The sequence below is a fragment of the Aquarana catesbeiana genome, linkage group LG05, assembly GCF_042186555.1.
Source record: "Aquarana catesbeiana isolate 2022-GZ linkage group LG05, ASM4218655v1, whole genome shotgun sequence".
Taxonomy (NCBI): domain Eukaryota; kingdom Metazoa; phylum Chordata; class Amphibia; order Anura; family Ranidae; genus Aquarana; species Aquarana catesbeiana.
Genome location: NC_133328.1, coordinates 222,836,929 through 222,855,657, shown reverse-complemented (window position 1 = coordinate 222,855,657; position 18,729 = coordinate 222,836,929). Strand labels below are relative to the sequence as shown.

Genomic DNA, 18,729 nt, shown 5'->3' with positions numbered 1-18,729 from the left:
TGAGAAAAAGAGGACCAATGCAAACTATCAAAATGTAGAGGTTGTGACAGAGAGAGAGCCAAATAGAAAAAAAAAGGGTTGTGTAGGGCAAAAAGGTAGCCTATGAGTCGGACTGTCTGCTGTGAGATGTAAGGACACCATCAACCAGTAGGAGTCACCTCGATAAGAGCCTTCCCTACCTCAGAGTAAACATGTTCCATAATGTCCAGATGTGCATGTAAGCCTCTCATTTCTGTAAGGCCAGTCAAAACCAGGTCCTCCATCCGGTTCAACTCCTCAACCACAGCCCAATTGTTGGAGGCTGCATCTGTTTCCAGCTGAGGGGAATGCAAGACTTATCCGCATTCAGAAGGTGGTGAAGAATAGATTTTTTTATAGACCCTGGCGGGGATTGAGGAAGTGTGCAACAAGTAAAATGCTGGTATGTAGTAGTGTCCCATGCTCCTCCTGACATCGCCAGCAAATAGCGGAGGTGCTTGGGAAGTACTTATAAAGAAGAGAAGGGGTGTGTGGTATCATCGAGAGTAAGGACCTTGAATTTGGTTTCCTGCAGAGTGAAGATTTCAAGGCAAATCAGGTTATGTTGAAGCGCTGTGTTTTCGAGCATTTTCTACCCAGGTCTGATTCCCATTTTGTTAAGTAGGTTAGCAGAAAGTCATTAGACGGTGTGACCATTAGAGTGTACATTGCCGAAAGGGCACGGGGGAATGGGCCAGCCTCAGATCAGTACCCTTCAAGTGTAGTCAGGTTGCTGCAGAAATTTCCAGGTGGCAGAAAAAGGTCTGTAAAAAATGGTGTAATTGCAATGCACTCTTAAAATCTAGATACAAAGGCCATCTACGGTCCATGAGGGCCTGTAATGGGGGCCAAGCCCCTGATGTTGCAAAGTGCGATACTAGGTAATGCCCTGATTCTGAAGGCTCCTTCTCGAGGATATGGGTAAAACATGGGTTATCCAGTATGGGGAACAGCAGAGACTCCAAAGAGGACCACTTATCCATAGAGATAAGCTGAAAACACAGGCAGGTTGTAGGCCCAATAAGAGGGTGCTTTTTTAGAGAGGAAGGGAGAGCCTCAAAACACCAAGGGGATGTAAGCAGCAACACCTGACTCTGGTCTTGTTCTATGTTTGGCCAGAGTTTAACATCACCATGACGGCACAAGTCAAGTAGACGTCCTAGGTGGGTTCCAAAAACATTGCCACCACCCTCACTTATAGCTGGCTATCGCAGTAAGAGGCATTGGAAGGCCACAAACAGATAACAACAAAACCTGGGGAAAGCCCAGGAAAAAACTCCAAGCCTACTTGCCACCAGCTCGCAGACAACCAATTAACCTGTCTAACAGTACGCGTTAAAAACAGGGGTTCAGTCCGCACGCATTTACAAACGCATGCGTTAGCCACAGAGCCACATCACGGCACCCTGTAATCTGTGGTCCTAATACTAAAAATTTGGGGTGTCCCCACAGTGGAGGCACATGCATTCTGATGGTTAAGTGAGGGCAGGTGGACTGAAGGGAGCCCACCCCTTCTTAAAGGTACAGGACACACCAGACACCCAGCAAATAGCACAATGGCTGTAAAGGTGCTGGTGCATTGCTGGACCAATACACACCCCAACGTGATTACAAAAACATTGCCACCATCCTCACTTATAGCTGGCTATCACAGTAAGAGGCATTGGAAGGCCAAAAACAGATAACAACAAAACCTGAGGAATGCCCAGGAAAAAACTCCAAGCCTACTTACCACCAGCTCGCAGACAACCCTAGGTGGGTTTCCTGGTAGTATTTATAAAGATCTGGGACTGCAAGGCCCCCATATTGTTTTGGGAGGGTCAATAAGTATCTTTGAATCCACGGTCGTTTGTGAGCCCAAATAAACCCAGTGGAAAGGGAATTGGCCTAAAATATCTCATAGAAATAGCTATAGGTAGTGCCTGAAAAAGGTATAAAAACTTTACTAATTTTTTAAATATTGCACTTTCCAAACCACGAGTGTAGTCCCGACTTAAATGTTTTCAGAAGAGCACGCACTTTGCATAAAAGAGGGGGAAAGTTAAAGTGGGTGTAAACCCTCAAATATACGCAGTGAAGTGAACAGCCTCAGATGATACACAGAGATGAAACAAATCTCCTTACATAAGTTTTACATGTATATCTGCTGTCTTTCCCTTTCTACATTCTTTAGAAAGTGAACATCATAGTACAAATCTTTCTTATTGTTTCAGCAGTGGGAGGGGAGTCTGGGCTTACACTGTGTTGTTAGCTGATTGGAGGAAAGGCACCCCCCTTCCCCCCCACATATGCAGAGGAGCAAAGATACTTGCAGAACTGTCCTGTGAATAGACCAGCTCTCTGCTAATCTATTTATAGCTCCCTCCCCGACACAAGTTTCCAGCTGCTTTTATCTCGTGTGTTGGAGAACTTGTCAGAAGTTATGCTGATAACAGAGGAACGGAGCAGCAGAAAGACCTGGAACGTAGTGCTTTGGAGAGTGATGAGTAAACCCTACAGATATATGTGCCCAGGTCAGATTTCAAGAATGGGGTTTACACCCACTTTTACCACTTGCCGACCAGATCACGTAGATATGCTGCGGCAGGTCGGCTCTCTTGCACGAACCGACTTACCTGTATGTTGGTCCATGCAAGGAGGATAGCGGGCACTGTGTCGCTTTAACTGACAATTGCACGGTTGTGCGACGTGGCTCCCAAACAAAGTTGACGTCCTTTTTTTCCCACAAATAGAGCTTTCTTTTGGTGGTATTTGATCACCTCTGTGGTTTCTATTTTTTGCGCTATAAACAAAAAAATTGTGACGATTTTGAAAAAAAGTATTATTTTTTACTTTTTGCTATAATAAATATCCCCAAAAAATATTTAAAAAAAAAAAATTTTCCTCAGTTTAGGCCGATACGTATTCTACTACATATTTTTGGTAAAAAACATCACAATAAGCGTTTGATTGGTTTGCGCAAAAGTTATAGCGTCTACAAAATAAGGGATAGTTTTATGACATTTTTATTGATAATTTTTTTTTTTACCAGTAATGGCGGCGATCAGCGATTTTTATCGCGACTGTGACATTATGACGGACACATCGGACAATTTTGACACATTTTTGGGACCATTGGCATTAATACAGCGATCAATGCTAAAAAATTGTATTGATTACTGTTAAAATGTCATTGGCAGTGAAGGGGTTATCCACTAGCTGGCGCTGTAGGGGTTAGGTGTGTCCTAGGGAGTGCTTCTAACTGTGGGGGGGGAGGGCTGTGTGTGACACTACACTGATCGCCGCTCTCGATCACAGGGAGCAGAGATCAGTGACAGTGTCACTAGGCAGAATGGGGAGATGCTTGTTTACATTAGGGACATCAGGTCCGAGGGACCCGCAATCGCGGTCACGGAGCTCCCGGCGGGCGTGAGCTGCCTCTTAAAGGGCAACATACAGGTACGTTAATCTGCCTGTACGTGCCCTTCTGCTGCAGTATATCTGTGTCAGGCGGTCGGGAAGTGGTTAAAGTGACACAGTGCCATATCGCAAAAAATGGCCTGGTAAGTGGGGCAAATCCTTCCGGAGCTGAAGTGAAGTTAAAAGCATGTTGATTTATGCACAATTAAAATAACATGACAAGAGTCCATAGTCTTGTAATATATTAGAAAGTCCAAGGACCATATGGGATGGTGATAGGGGATCCCACACTCAGGGCTGCCATCAGAGGGGAACAAAAACCATGTTCCAGTACACTTAAAAAGACACAAGGGGAGAGGCGCCTCTGGGTGCAGATATAGGACAAGTTTAATAACACTTATAAGTACAGGCAACTCACATTTGTGAAGTCATAAGTTAGCATTGGTTAAATCCCAGCATAGGGGTAGTCATCAGTTTCGTCAGTCTGTTCCTGCTTGATAGGCGTTCTGTGCTCGATACAAACACCGCTGGATGGTAAGATGCCGGCCGCAGTGGAGATTGCTCAGAACGAGGCTTGAGGCATAGTTGGTGTGCAGACGAGGGATGACATCACTGGAGAGTGACGCGTTTCCTGAGTGTACAAGCTTCGAGTGACGTGGCAGCCGCGCTCCTTCTTCAAGCTGACAGATGGGACTCGGAAGCTTACAATATAAAGTATACGGAGGGGAGTGGCCAGGATAAAAGGTGCAAAGTGATTGGCAGCACATCGTAATAATTACCCGGCGGCAATCAAACACTATGCAGTAACATAGTAATGGGCATTGGCGGGAACACGATAGGTTTAAATACATGACCAATTGAAACTTTTTATGATTAAAACTGAATTTAAAAAAAATTAAAAAGCAATGGTATGCAATCACAGACACAAATAAAATACATAGCAAAAACATAGCCTCCCCATGTAAAGGGTAGTGGGGCCAAACATTAATAGATAGAATAATAAAAAAATAAATAAAAATTAAACAGTCAAAAATTAATCAATTGATCATTCATCAACTAATTAATTAGGAAGAAAAGCAATCATTGGACTTCCACCCCCATAGCCCTTAGACTTGGAGAAGTTGATCTTAGGAGAAGAAAGGTAACCACATAATTCAAATTCTCGGAACAAATTTGGAAGGGAGATTAACGGATTGGTCAAAGAGAAAAGCATGTCGTCGGCATGGGCGAGACCTTATGTTGTGTCCTCCAGATGCTCAAACCTTGTATGTCAGGATTTAAATGGACCGTACATAAAAAGGGCTCTAATGTAAAGAGAAGGGGTGACAGTGGACACCCGTGTCTAGTCCCATTCGTGACTGAAAAGGGGAATGATAGGACACCGCTCACTTTAACCTATGCCGTTGGTGCGGCTTAGACACTTGAAATTCAGCGTAGCATGTTGTCCCCTAAACCGATTTTTTTCGGATGGTGGCCATAAATTGCCAGTTGACCCGGTTAAATGCCTTCTCTGCATCTTAAAAAATGCATGGAGTATGAGATTGGTGCGCGTGTTTTAAATAAGGATGACTTAATTACCGGTGAATGATGGTTGAAAGTCGCCTTCACTACTTTATAAGTATGAAGTAATGTATTGCCTCCATAACATAAATTTTATCCGCTGTTCTGAAGTTCTTTGTAGTGAAACAGCACCATCCACTGGCTTATTTTTGCATGACAACTATTATACTAAAGCTTCGCATACAGTGCAATCTAACTTTAATTTGCAAGGCACGTTCACATTTAAATCTCATTCCTAGCTCTTTTAACAAAGAATAATGTAAATATTTTCCTTCCTTGTGAAGAAAAGTACTTTACACACCTAGGGCAAGAATGATTCTGATCATCAAAGAATATAGCATCTGCCTTGTGCTTGGGCTGCACAAAAATGAGAACTAGACACACAATGGCTTTTTATTACTTTTTAAAAAAAAGTCAACATCTGTCACACCTGATATTGAAGCAGGCGAGCTATTTATTCAAATAATCGACCGTAAGACATGGACATCAAAAATTGTGACGCATTTCACACCGCTGTGCGTCAGTGGAGCTGTAGATTCATGTGTAGGCACATTTTTTTTTTTTTTTTTGTAGATTACTATGAAGTCTGCTGATCAGATGAATTTTTTTTTCTTTCTGTAGGCTCAGCTGGCAGAGAAAACCAGGTTACTAAATGAAGCGAAACTGAACATGCAAGAATCCAAAGAAAAGGTGCAGAAGGGTTTAATATTGTTGTACAAAATTCAAACTTTTAAAGCGGTTGTCCAGTCATCTGTTCAAAAAGTAAAACTCAGCAGCTACAAAACCTGTAGCTGCTGACTCTTAATAATAGGATGCTCACCTGCCCCCGGATCCAGCGATGCCCTCACCCAGTCAGTTTCTTCATCGGCTTTGGTCCCTGGTGCTGGCATACCAACTGTGGCAGCCGGCTGTGACTGCTTGCGGCTTCATAGCCGACTGCTCACTGTGCGAGCGGCGCTATTTGATCTGTGGCATGTCCCAGAAGGCTGTGGATGAAGGCGGGAGGCAGTCTGCCCTTCGAAACCAGGTACCCTCTTCAAACCCCCCCCAAAAATGATGTCCCAAATGGTGGGGTGGGGGATTGGGTAGTGTGGAGAAATTGTGGAAGTTCTCCTTTTGGGTAAAGTTACGCTTTAATTATGCTGAACTGTATTTATTATTCCGGACTAATAACGGAATCGGTAATCCTGATTTCCTTAAAGCGCTGCTTACGGTTTCCCCATTCTCATGGAGGGTTCATACTGGATACCTCAAAATGTAAATTTCAATCATTCTAAATGGAAGCTTGCAATAAGAGACGTGAAGAAAAAAAAAGTCTTTTTTTTTTTTTTTTTTGGAAAACCAACCATAGACTAGTAACATATCTTTTTTGCAATATATCTAATGTTACAGTTTTAAGTAAGCCACGCAAATGTGTCTTTTTAGATAGATTGATTTGTAGTTTGAATTTTTATTCAGCCTTAACTTCATTTCTTTTCTTTACAGGCTATTGTTTTGGAAGACCAGTTAAAAAAGTACTCACGTGGTGTTTTTGTTACTCCTCTTGGCACTCCTTATAAAGGTAAAAAAAACTGCGACTTGCAGTTTAAAGCGGGGGTCCACCTAAACCGCCAAAAAAAAAAAAAAAAATATTAAAAGCCAGCAGCTACAAATACTGCAGCTGCTGACTTTTAATACATGGCCACTTACCTGTCCCAGGGTCCAGCGATGTCGGCAGGCGACGCCGAGAACCCGCTCGGTTCTCGGCAGCTGCCGCCGCCATCCTAAGTGAGGGAATCAGGAAGTGAAGCGTTGCGGCTTCACTTCCCGGTTCCCTACTGCGCATGCGCGGGTCGCGCTGCGCATCGTAACTGGTCCCCGCTATCTCCTGGGAGCTGTGTGTTTCCCAGGAGACAGCGCGGACTGACAGGAAGAGGCATAGACTCCCATGGGAGTCTATGCCGGAAGTGGGTGCAAATACCTGTCTTAGACAGGTATGTGCACCCCCCTCCCCCCTGAAAGGTGCCAAATGTGACACCGGAGGGGGGGAGGGTTCCGAAAAGCGGAAGTTCCATTTTTGTGTGGAACTCCGCTTTAAGGGTGTCGGCATGAATACAACATCTATGCCATTGATGTCTTTTATTGGCGGGGGCTAAGGAGAAAAAGAAAGGTCTAATTACATTAGCTTATAACCAACTTATGATGAAGTATCAAGATTTTAAGAATCCCAGGTAGAAAGGGTTGGGAGACAGACCTGGGGGGTATAACAGAGGATGAATGGCAAAATATTCTGAAGAGGGCCCCATTGGTATCCATATCACATACACAATGCCTATCCCAATTGTTTATTATATATAGGACGCCGGAAAAATTATATAAGTGGAGGAGGAGGGAAACCCCTGATTGTCCGAGGTGTAAGCACGCCCCGGCTGATTTGATCCATATGTTGTGCAACTGCCCCAAGCTGGTCAGATATTAACGAGAGGTGATGTCCACAATTAATGAGGCTTACAATACCAATATAGAAATGGAACCAAAGACTTGTCTACTGGGCTATGTTAATGAAGAGCTATATCCATGGGACAAGTTAATACCAATTGGCAGAATACTATTCATAGCTCGTAAGATAATTGCTAGAAAATGGATGTCTTCTAACAGAACAGTATTCGAGGAATGGCGTTCTGAGGTAAATGCGACAATAATAATGGAACAACAAGTGTGTAAGAACAGGGGCAGAATAGATATATACTAGCCAAGTTATGGGGACCCTGGGTAACAGCTCTAGGATTGGCCTTTTTCTCTTTGCCCCCCCCCCTTAGAATATCATAAATGATCTAAGTTATAACTCGTGGGCAGAAACGGGATGGACAGGATGCCTTATAGTTTAGGGGGGGAACGATAATGAAGGTGGGGAGGAGTGGGGGCCCCCTTTTTTTTGTGTTTCCCTTTTTGTGTGTTGTCTGTTGTTTGATTTGTCCAATTGTTTGTTCTGTTAGGATTGTTAAATTGGTATCCTGGAGATTATCTGTAAATTAGAGCGAGGTATTGTAAAGTAGTAACGTGTATAATCTGCAGATAATGCAATTTGTCTTGTTGATCAGCTGTAATGTTTGAAAGCTTTAATAAATAATGAAGATTAAAAAAAATAAAGGTAAAAAACAATGCATTATAATCTTTCATTCTAAAAATGTTTTTAAAAATATTACCCTCTAAAAAGAAGAAAGTTTATACTTGCCTTTTCCACTGCTGACAGTTCCTGGAATCTTTGCTCACTTTCAAAACTAAGCCAGCAGCAGAATCTTCACATTCGTCACACGTCTGCATTCACCAATGGGCTATGGTTTTATCTTACAGCTTCTATATCTCTACTGTCTTTTGAAGTGATATAAAAGCTGGCAGATGGAACTACAGCACATGGCATGGGAAGTGTCATCAAACATAAAATATGTGTGTGTCAGATGTGAAGATGTGACAGCTTTGCTTCCGAAGGGGGCAAATATTCCTGCAGTGGGTGGAAGAAAGCCTTTAAATAGGCATCAGAGTCACTTTAGGGCCTGTGATAACGGCTAAATGCAATTCGGCCATTTGGTGAATTATAATTTGCATGACAAGTTAGAGACTTCCGAACCATTTCAATTTCATTGAAAGATGCATTTTACCTAGAGTTCCCTCTATGCTGCATCAGCCTGCTTCAAGCCGCTTTTGCATTCATGATGCAAACTGCTGTTGCTTTTGCAAATCCTTTTGATGTATGACAATTGTTGGTCATTTTTTGTGTATTTATTAACTGTTTTTGATCATTGAAAAATCTTGATACAAAATCTTTTTTTTTTTTTTTAAATTAACCTCTATTACAAGGTGGTTACATGACTTTCTGTTTGAAAATAATGATAGGCTTTCTAATATAAATTGCCCTGCACTAGATTATGGCAAATTCTGTTAATCCACTGGTTTACAGTGTAAGTAGACCCCCAACTAAATATCTTATTTGCTCCCTTTTAATAAAGATATATTTTATTGTATATATTTATATATTCGGTTTGGTAATTGATTTGTTTTTGTATTTCGAATGTTTACACATTTTTTTACCTGTGCTACACATATATATTTTTTTTAAATATTCTCAAAGTTATTTAAAGTGTTATTAAAGGCAGATTTTTTTTTCTAGATAATAAACATGTTATACTTACCTGTTCTGTGCAGTGGTTTTTCACAGATCAGCCCAGATTCTCAGGACCCTCCCTCCTGCCGAGTGCTCCCATAGCAAGCAGCTTGCTATAAGGGCACTCGAACAGACTCTCTCCCGAGCTGCTGCTCTGTGTGTCCATTCACATATGGAGCGTGGTTCGACCCCGCCCCGCTCTCTCCTCATTGGCTCACTGGCTGTGATTGACAGTAGTGGAAGCCTTTACAACCTCTTTAAAATAGTTTTACAAATTGTTCTCGCACACTTTTTTCTTATACAGTTTATATCCTGGGTAAATACTTACTTTATTTACATGTGCACCATCCAATTCACGCTCCATCAACTGACACTCTTTATCACTGTAGAGCCTTTGTTTATCATCACACGTCTGTAAAAGGGGTGGTTTGACTAACCACAAATATATATAAAGTTATAACGTTTACACTTTAATGAAGTTGATGACCCACTCAGGCATATTTTTACAGTGACCTGTGCACCTCTGCTACCTGCAGGTGTTTTTAGCTATTCACCTTTAATTGGCTAAATATATTTTATTGAAATCATTTTTATTTCTGCTTGTCCAGTGCAAATAAAAACCCATGTGATCCTTTCAGAAATCCAATGCTGTCCTGTGCACTCTGTAGTGTTATCTAACATAGTAATATCAGCCTTGCCTGATTCACTTCTGTGAACTCCAACCTCCCCCACAATATAGAAATTAAGAGATAAGTGTTTTGTAGTTCTAACACACTTCCTTTGCTAGAGTAAAAATGCTTCTCCCCTCAGTGCAGCACAGTAAGTAAGTGTTGTCACACTAAGACATGATGAGTGTTACTGGCAGGATCATCAGGCAAGAATCAATGAAGTAAAAGTCTGAGAAAAAAGGAAAATTAATTCAGCCACCACATCTAAGGCATGATAAGCTAATAAAGAAAAAAAAAAAAAAAAAAAAATATATATATATATAATTTTTTTTCTTGGGTTTAGATACACTAAGATGGTGTAGTCATGTCCCAGGCATATTTGCAAATGCAGCTCTACTTTGTGTTTTTTTGTAAGAAGTTGTGTTTTAACCATTTCCAATACTGGGCATTTTCACCCCCTTCCTGCCCCGACCAATTTTCAGCTTTCAGCACTGGTACAATTTGAATGACAATTGCGCGGTCATGCAACACTGTACCCATATGAAATTTTGATCATTTTTTCCCCACAAATAGAGCTTTCTTTTGGTGGTATTTGATCGCCTCTGCGTATTTTTTGCGCTATAAACAAAAAAAGAGCGATAATTTTGAAAGAAACACAATATTTTTTACTTTTTGTTATAATAAATATCCCATTAAAAAAAAACAAAAACAAATTTTTTCCTCCGTTTAGGCCGATATGTATTCTTCTACATATTTTTGGTAGAAAAAAAGCAATAAGCGTATATTGATTGGTTTGCGCAAAAGTTATAGCATCTACAAAATAGGGGATAAATTTATGGCATTTTTATTGTTATTTTTTTTTTTTACTAGTAATGACGGTGATCTGCGATTTTTTTTTTTTTTTTTTTATTGTGACTACGATATTGCGGCGGACACTTTTGACACTATTTTGGGACCATTCACATTTATACAGCGATCAGTGCTATAAAAAATGCACTGATTACTGTGTAAATGTGACTGGCAGGGAAGGGGTTAACACTAGGGGGTGATCAAGGGGTTAATTATGTTTCCTAGGGAGTGATTCTAACTGTAGGGGGAGGGGACTCACAAGGGGAGGAGACCGATCGGTGTTCCTCTGTACTGGAAACACACCATCGGTCTCCTCTCCTCTGACAGGAGGTGGATCTGTGTGTTTACTCACACAGATCCACAGTCCTGCTGTGTTCACGGGCAATCGTGGGTGCCCAGCGGACATCATGGCCACCGGGCACGCACCCCCTAGAGGCTCAGGAAGTAAAAGACGTCATATGACGGCGACCGGAGGGACACAGGCTTCCTGCCGCCGTCATAGACAGGGAAGTGGTTAATGTCCAACAAAGTAATGGCAAAATCTCTTACATGCTATTTGTTATATTTTTAAATAGATGAAAAAGTCCAACTTTATTTCACTGATATCACAATACCTGGTATTGTTTTTTTTAATGATATTAATGATCATTGTATTTTTTTAGATGAGAATCATCGGCATACTGACATCAATATGTTTGGTGAGCCTACTGAATTTGAGTATTTGAGAAAAGTAATGTTCGAGTACATGATGGGGCGGGAAACCAAGGTAAGGAACTTTGACTAGGGGGGTCTAAGCGTCTAGTATTGAAGTGGTTAAACTTTCATGTCTTTATATGTTGGCAAAGTAAACTGGCAGGGATGGAGTTGTGTTACTTTTTAACAGGTGCCATAGTTATTTCGTTTTTAATGTGTAGACTGAAGAATGACAGGGATAGAGGCCCAAATCATAGCATTGATACATACAAGACCTGAAAGCGCTTCAAAAGATTTATTGCATTGCCTAGGGCATTTTTAGTACTTGCAGTCCTCAACACCCAGTAATAAAAGAAATCAGACATCACATCACTGCACTACGTACCTGATCAACTGCATAGAAACCTATAGGTTGTACTTGCAAGGAAAGGAACTTAGAACCCACTGCAACAGAAGCAAAGTAAAAGTGTAATCCTAGGTCATTTTTTTCCTTTAATTGGGTAGTGTTGAGTAGAGTTTAGAGGTCTGTTTGAAAAAAAATGTAGCTATTATAATTCATTTTATTATAGAAAGTAAGCATTTTTAGAATAAGATTTTGTTTAGCCAGAAAAGGTCTTTTATTGAAATCTTGATCAGTCATGTTTGCTATTACTTTAAAGTATAATTTCTTTTAACTAGACAATGGCAAAAGTGATCACAACCGTGCTACGGTTTCCAGCTGACCAGGCCCAGATAATTCTTGAAAAAGAAGATGCCCGACCTGTGGTAAGCCTGATTTGTCACTTGTGTTTTTTGTAGTAGTAAAGTTAAATTCAATGTTTTACAGTGTTAAGATTACACACAAAGTAGTACCAACCATAAAGTCCAAACTATTATGCTTATTTTCTGATCATGACATCAGAAGGAATGTGAAATTACCCAAGCATAAGAAAAAGGAATAACAGTATCACAACAGTTGAGTAATAGGGAGACCTATAGTAGTGTGGGAAAGTCAAGATTGTCCAGGTTGCTGCTTTTGAACACTACCTTTATTAGAAAAGTCCAAGTTAACTTTAAGCAGATGTAACTAAAAGTATACATTACTAAAGGAATTGTCATTTGGCTTCCTGGTAGACCTAGGTACTACACATAAATTTAAATTTTAAGCCGATATCTGATAAAAAAGTGTGTAGAAAATATTTATTAACAAGTGATAATGCTGAAAAACAACCCCATGTGCCTGTAACTAATTGGGATTTATTGCTTGTGAAATAGATGCCAGGTTTTCTGGGATATGCTCAAAGCACAACTTGACATGTATTTTCACTTCCACCCAAATTTGAGAAAACCCCACTGTATGTTTGTGATGTGTTTCATTCACACAGCATACCAAAATTTATAACTCCTTGGCGCTGACCGCCTCCCAGCCCTTTAAGAGCTCTAAATGCCGGGAGGTGAAGGCAGGCATTCAGGTCATGTGACCACTGTGATTGGTTGTCTTAGCGGTCACATGATCAGAAAACTCCTGAACGCAAGTGCATCGGGAGCTTACTGATCCCCCGCTGGCTACCGTGCTGGGAGCATGCAGGAAGCGCACTCTCAGCGCGGTAAGTTGTTTATACAGGGCAGCATATATGTGGCCACTCGGAGTTGAGCCCCAGCCGCCATGAGGCCGCATATATGTGTACTGTCGGCGCCAAGAGGTTAAAAAATATTTCTTACCTTGGATGTTTCTCAGAAGACCTCATGGCTGATTTCAAGGATTTATTAACATTGTCAGAATGAATTTGTGCTAAGGACTGGCTGAAGTCTCTGCTCATTAACAATATGCTGCAAGAAGCCCAGCTTCTAAACCTTTAACCCTTTATTGGGACAGTGTTTAAAGCTGGAACTTCAGTCATTTTTTCATAAATCTTCTGCCCTTGTTTTAACTTTGGATACTAAAACATTTTTTTTCTGCCAGTAAATACCTTATACAGCCCACTTCCTGTTTCTTGTCTGGTAAAAACCTAGGCTTATGACATCATGCACAGCTCTCTCTCTAACTCTCGTGAGAGTTTGCAAGGAAGGGAGGGGGGATGAGTCATAAGAGGGCAAATGAGGGTTGCAGAGCTAATGATGTGCCTCTGTGTAAATCCAGTAAGTGAACAGGCAGCAGCTTCAGCTGCCCACAGTTAATATGGTTGCAGCCAGACTCAGGGAAGGGAGATTTCTGCAGCATATTTGGCAAGTACAGAATCACAGTATATATAAAATAATATGCAAAGTGGTTGGAGGGAAGCTTCAGAATAAACAAAGGGAACTAGTAGGGTTTTACAGTGCTGGAATTTCCAGAACAGAACATCTGAAAAATGTAAGTTGCAGTTTTTAAATATTTTTAAGTTATACTGTATGAATAAGAACATGTAACAGATTCAAAGTAGGTGTTATCCCAATTAAATGGCTGCATAAGTGGAAATGCACATAATGTCTGAGCAAAAAAAAAAAATGCAGTACGTCTCTGCAGCGCATTCATATTTCCCCATTTAAAAACCATGCATGTACAGAAATATCAGCTGTGAAAAACAGTATTTCTGTGAAGCTGTGAAATAATTCAGGTTAGCAGCACTATATTCTGCTTTTTTATCTGCTTGACATTAATAGATCTTATTTTTTTAGATTACACTCTAGTATGTTCCCTTTGTTACCAATAGTAACCCCTATGCTTTCCTGGTGTTCTTCTTACCGGGCTCTTTTTGTACTGTATGTATTGGTTACGGTAACAACGCCTGATTTGGCGAGTTATCTATGAGTACATATTACTACCATTGTGGACCATTCCTATGTGAACCCATTTTGATTGCCTAGTTTTGAAGTACAGAAATATACTTGTTGATCTGCCAGAAATGCATTCCGCTAATAATTTTCTTCTGTGAACTGTCACCACTAAACTGGGCAGAGCTGACCCCAAGTACTGCAGTTTCAGGCTAGAAAAAGTTGTCTGCTGTTAAACTACCGAAATTCCCCCACTCCTTATCTCCACAACATAGTGTGTAATTGTTTTGTTGTCCAAAATGAGAAATAGGAGTTATGCACGCAGGACAGCTCAGAATTTCTGACGCAACTGGATGTTATTTTTTCACAGTTATCGTTTGGATATAACAATACATTAACAGTGATATATTCAACGGGCCAAAATAAGATAAGTTTATCAGGGCTACATACCCTTTAGGCCATTTTTTTGGGGCCCTTCTATGCATCTAGACTATAAAAAAGACTAACGCTGCTACCACTACTAAAAAAAAAAAAAAAAAAAATTTAAAAAAAAAGCTTTTATTTGGGTATTTGCTTGCTGAAGAGATTCTGTTTACCTAATTTCTGCGGTCTCATGTGTAGTGAGTCTGCTTCATTATGGAATATTTGACACTGGTCATATATAAAATATTGCTGCTGCAGTTTGTGTTTGGTCATTTTGAGGTTTAGGATATTGGTTCTGTAGATGCCAGTATGGATTTTTGCTATCAGTCAGGAGCTAATATAAAAATTTGTTGTGTAAGATTAGGGTCAGGTCAGGTGCTAGACATGTTCAAAACCAAACCATGCAGAAGAAAGCAATAGGTTAATTTATGGGCAGCCACATCTGCTGCCTTTACTTACCATTCCCTGGCCAGTTGTCTTCTGGGAACTAACAAAGGAATTTACACAGGGCTGCTAGGTGCCTGCACTTTATACCTGACAGCATTTTTTTTGTGACAGGTAGGCCTGGTTCACACGGGCATTCGTAGGCAGATACCATTATGAGGCCATGTTTTGCTGTCATGGGATTTGCAGGTGCAAAAAGCTGCACTTTTCTACACTATAGTGGAAATATTTAATTTTGTATCAACAGCTTTTTGGAAGCACGTTTTTGTTGGTAAAGTTTAAAGGGGTTATGTGGTGATTTTTTTTTTTTTTAAAGGTGTAATTTTAAGTGGTGATTTGTTCACTTAAGCCAGGGGTGCTCAACCTGTAGGCCAGGGCCCACATGCCCTCTGATGTGTCCTGTGACCTCAAACCAGGGAAGTGCATGCCAATGCTCTGTGATGGTGGGTCAGCAAGCCCAGATCGCGATCAACGAGTTGTGGATCCTGGAGCATCAGAGTGCATGCAAGCTGATGCCAGTGAAGGAGAAAGCAGGTGTCTGCGGAGGAAGCAGGAGTTGCATAAGCAGATGCTTCCTCTATAGTGCTGGCTCCTGTCCCATGCAGATTGATACTAAGTGCACTCCGTCTAGCAGCCTGGAGAGCAGTGCCAGCAGAAGCTGGAAGAGGAAAACTTCAGTTTATTAAACATTACATACACTGCACTTTTGCAATGGGCATATTAGCAAAATGGTTATTAGGATGCTTTCACACTGATCCACAGGTGCAGTGCAGTGCACCTATGGCTTTCCTGTTAGTTAGTGGCACTAAGCCATAGACTTCTATTATATCTTGCAGGTTTGGTGCACTTTCAGAAAGTGCACCACACCTGCAAGATGTAATATAAGTCTATGGTTCAGTGCAGCTAACCTACATGAACATTTGCACTGTGCTGCAACTTTGGTGCGGGTAAACCAAAGCACATCAGTGTAAAAGCAGACTTATAGGCGGCTCAGGACAGTAAGGGCTTGTTTACATTTTGTGGTTTGGGGGGTGACAAAGCCCCATAGTTCATTGTGGGCCGCAACCAATTCACTTAAGTGACCCTTGCTCTTCAAAAGGTTGAGCACCCCTGACTTAAGTGCTGGTTTGTTTAGAACCTTGTGAAGTTGTAAACACTAGGTAGTGCTATTTCACCAGAAGTTGGGTATTTTTAGCGCAGGGAATAGGTGGTATGTGTGTTTATGCCACTTTTACTGGCAGATGCTGCATGCAAGCAGCCCGTTCAAGTCCTTGATAACACAGTGCTGCACGGGCACTTATTTGACAAGCATTCAGGTGTGGGTGAGCAGCCCTGTATGCAGACAGTGGCTGAAGCCGCATAAACACATGGCATATTCATGCGCTACATAGTTACATAGTATAAAGACAACAGTCCATCCAGTTCAACCTGTTTAGGTGTATGTGAGTCAGTGTCAATAATCATTTCCCATATCCCAGTATATTGTGTTGTTTAAGATGCATGTCCAAGAGTCTTTTAAAAATATCAATACTCCCCTCTGACACCACCATTTGTGGAAAAGAGTTCTGCATTCTTACCACCCTGACAGTGAAAATCCCCCTTCGCAGCTTAAAGGTAAACTCCTCCTACAATCTCATTGTGTGGCCCTGTGTCCTCTCACACCCCTTGAGATTGAATAGCTTTTTTCCTATGCTAGGATCACCATTGAGATATTTGTAAATCACTGTGTCCCCTCTCAAGCATCTTTTCTCTAGCGAGAATAAATTTAGTGCTTGTATTCGCTCCTCGTATTTGAAGTCCTCCAGTCCCCTTATTAATTTAGTTGCTCTTATTTGGACTGTCCCCAGCTTCAGCACATCCCTTCTGAGGACTGGTGACCAGAACTGGATGGAATACTTCAGATGTGGCCAGAACCAGAGTTTTATAAAGTGGCAGGATTGTAGTTTTATCTCTGGAGTTTATCTCCTTTTTATTGCCTACTAATATTCTGCCGACTTTGGTAGCTGCAGCTTGACATTGCATGCTTTTGCACAGTCTATCTTCCACTAGGACCCCCAGATCTTTCCCTATCTTTGACTCCCCCAGAGGTTCTCCCCCCAGTGAGTAGTTTGCATTTTTGTTCATAGCCCCAAGTGAATTATATTACTTTTCTCCATATTAAACCTCATTTGCCATGTAGTTGCCCACTCCATTATTTTGTTCAGGTCTTTCTGTAAAATTTCGATATCCTGCTGTGAAGTTATCGCCCTACTTATTTTTGTATCGTCCACAAAAACTGAGATTGAGCTATGTATCCCTTCCTCTGTCACTTATGAATAAATTAAACACAATTGGTCCCAAGACAGAACCTTGTGGTACCCCACTCACCACTTCAGACCAGTCTCAGTACAAGTATTTATCACTTGGACACGCCCCTGTAACTAATTTTCTATCCAAGAGCAAACCTTTTGGTCCATGCCTACAGACCTGAGCTTGTAGATTAAGTGTTTATAGGGAACAGTATTGAATTCTTTTGCAAAATCCAGATACACCACATCCACAGGCAAAGCTAACTAGCTGGCAGCTCACTTCCTCATAGAATGATGACAGATTGGGCTGGCAAAAACAACCCTTCATAAACCCATGCTGATTAGTACTAATGATACTGTTTTCATCAGCAAATTCCTGGATATAGTCCTTTATCATCCAATAATTTACCTACTATCGATGTTAGGCTGACTGGTCTGATTTTCCCTGGAATATGTCTAAGCCAGTATTGGTGCCACATTGGCTTTTCTCCAATCAGCTGATACAATTCCTGCCAGTATGCTATCCGTAAAGATTAGGAACAATGGTCTAGCTAAAACCCGACTGAGTTGTTTGAGGACTCTTGGGTGTAAGCCTCCTGGTGGTTTATTTGTGTCAAGCTTATCTAGTCTTTCCTTGACTCCAGCCTCTGTTAGCAACGAGGTTAAATCATGTGATGGGTTACTAACAATACTGATGTGGTCAATACACCCCTCCTTTTTCTCTGTACCGAGGAGAAGAAAGCATTTAGTACAGTTGCCTTCTCTGTGTCATCTATAACTATCCTCCCATCATTGTCCTTAATGTGGGCAATGTGCTCTGATTTCGCTTTTTTACTCTTAATATATCTAAAATAATTCCTTGGGACTATTTCTACTCTCATCTGCAATGTGTCTCTCGTAGTCTTTTTTTTTGCCACCCTGATTTCGTTCTTACACTTCTTATTGCATTGATTGTATTGTTGGAATGCTGATAATGCCCCTTTTAAAGGCCATTTTTTTCTCTTTAATAAAAATTTGTTCGCTTTTTTTAGGTTTATTTCCCATTGGAATGCACTGTGTGATACCTTTGTTTAATATGTTACTAAAACATTCCCATTTTTCCTCAGTGTTCAATGTTTTTATAATTTGTTCCCAATTGATATCTTGTAGTATTGAGCACAGTTCAGAAAAGTTGGCTCTTTTGAAATTTAGAGTTCTTGTGCTACCCTCATGCATCCTTTTCCTATGATTTACACTAAATTTGATCATCTTTTTGTTGCTAGATCCCAAGTTGTCCTGTACCGCCACATCTGAGATCAGACTTGGATCGTTCATAATTAATAAATCTAGCAATGCATTCTTTATAGTTGGAAAATCCACCAATGGAGACACGAAGTTGCAAGACATTTATGGAATGACGGGCCTTTAATGAGTGGGCTGTCCCCTCTGCCCAGTCTATATGGTGACATTTCCCTGCCTCCATTTCTAACAGTGATAGGAGGTGCCGCTCCTCATCCTTTAGGTTGGGGGGCCT

General features: G+C 41.0%; 1 protein-coding gene across 7 annotated transcripts in view; it reads left to right on the top strand.

The window, feature by feature from the left end:
• The window catches only part of GOLGA4 (golgin A4), a 267,321-nt gene that overhangs the window by 228,894 nt on the left and 19,698 nt on the right, over nt 1–18,729 (top strand). For all 7 annotated transcript variants that reach the window (XM_073630579.1, XM_073630577.1, XM_073630578.1 and 4 more), the window contains 4 exons: nt 5,599–5,667; nt 6,463–6,538; nt 11,298–11,401; nt 12,007–12,093. In XM_073630579.1, the coding sequence (XP_073486680.1) occupies nt 5,599–5,667; nt 6,463–6,538; nt 11,298–11,401; nt 12,007–12,093 (336 nt within the window). The remainder of the gene's footprint in view (nt 1–5,598; nt 5,668–6,462; nt 6,539–11,297; nt 11,402–12,006; nt 12,094–18,729) is intronic.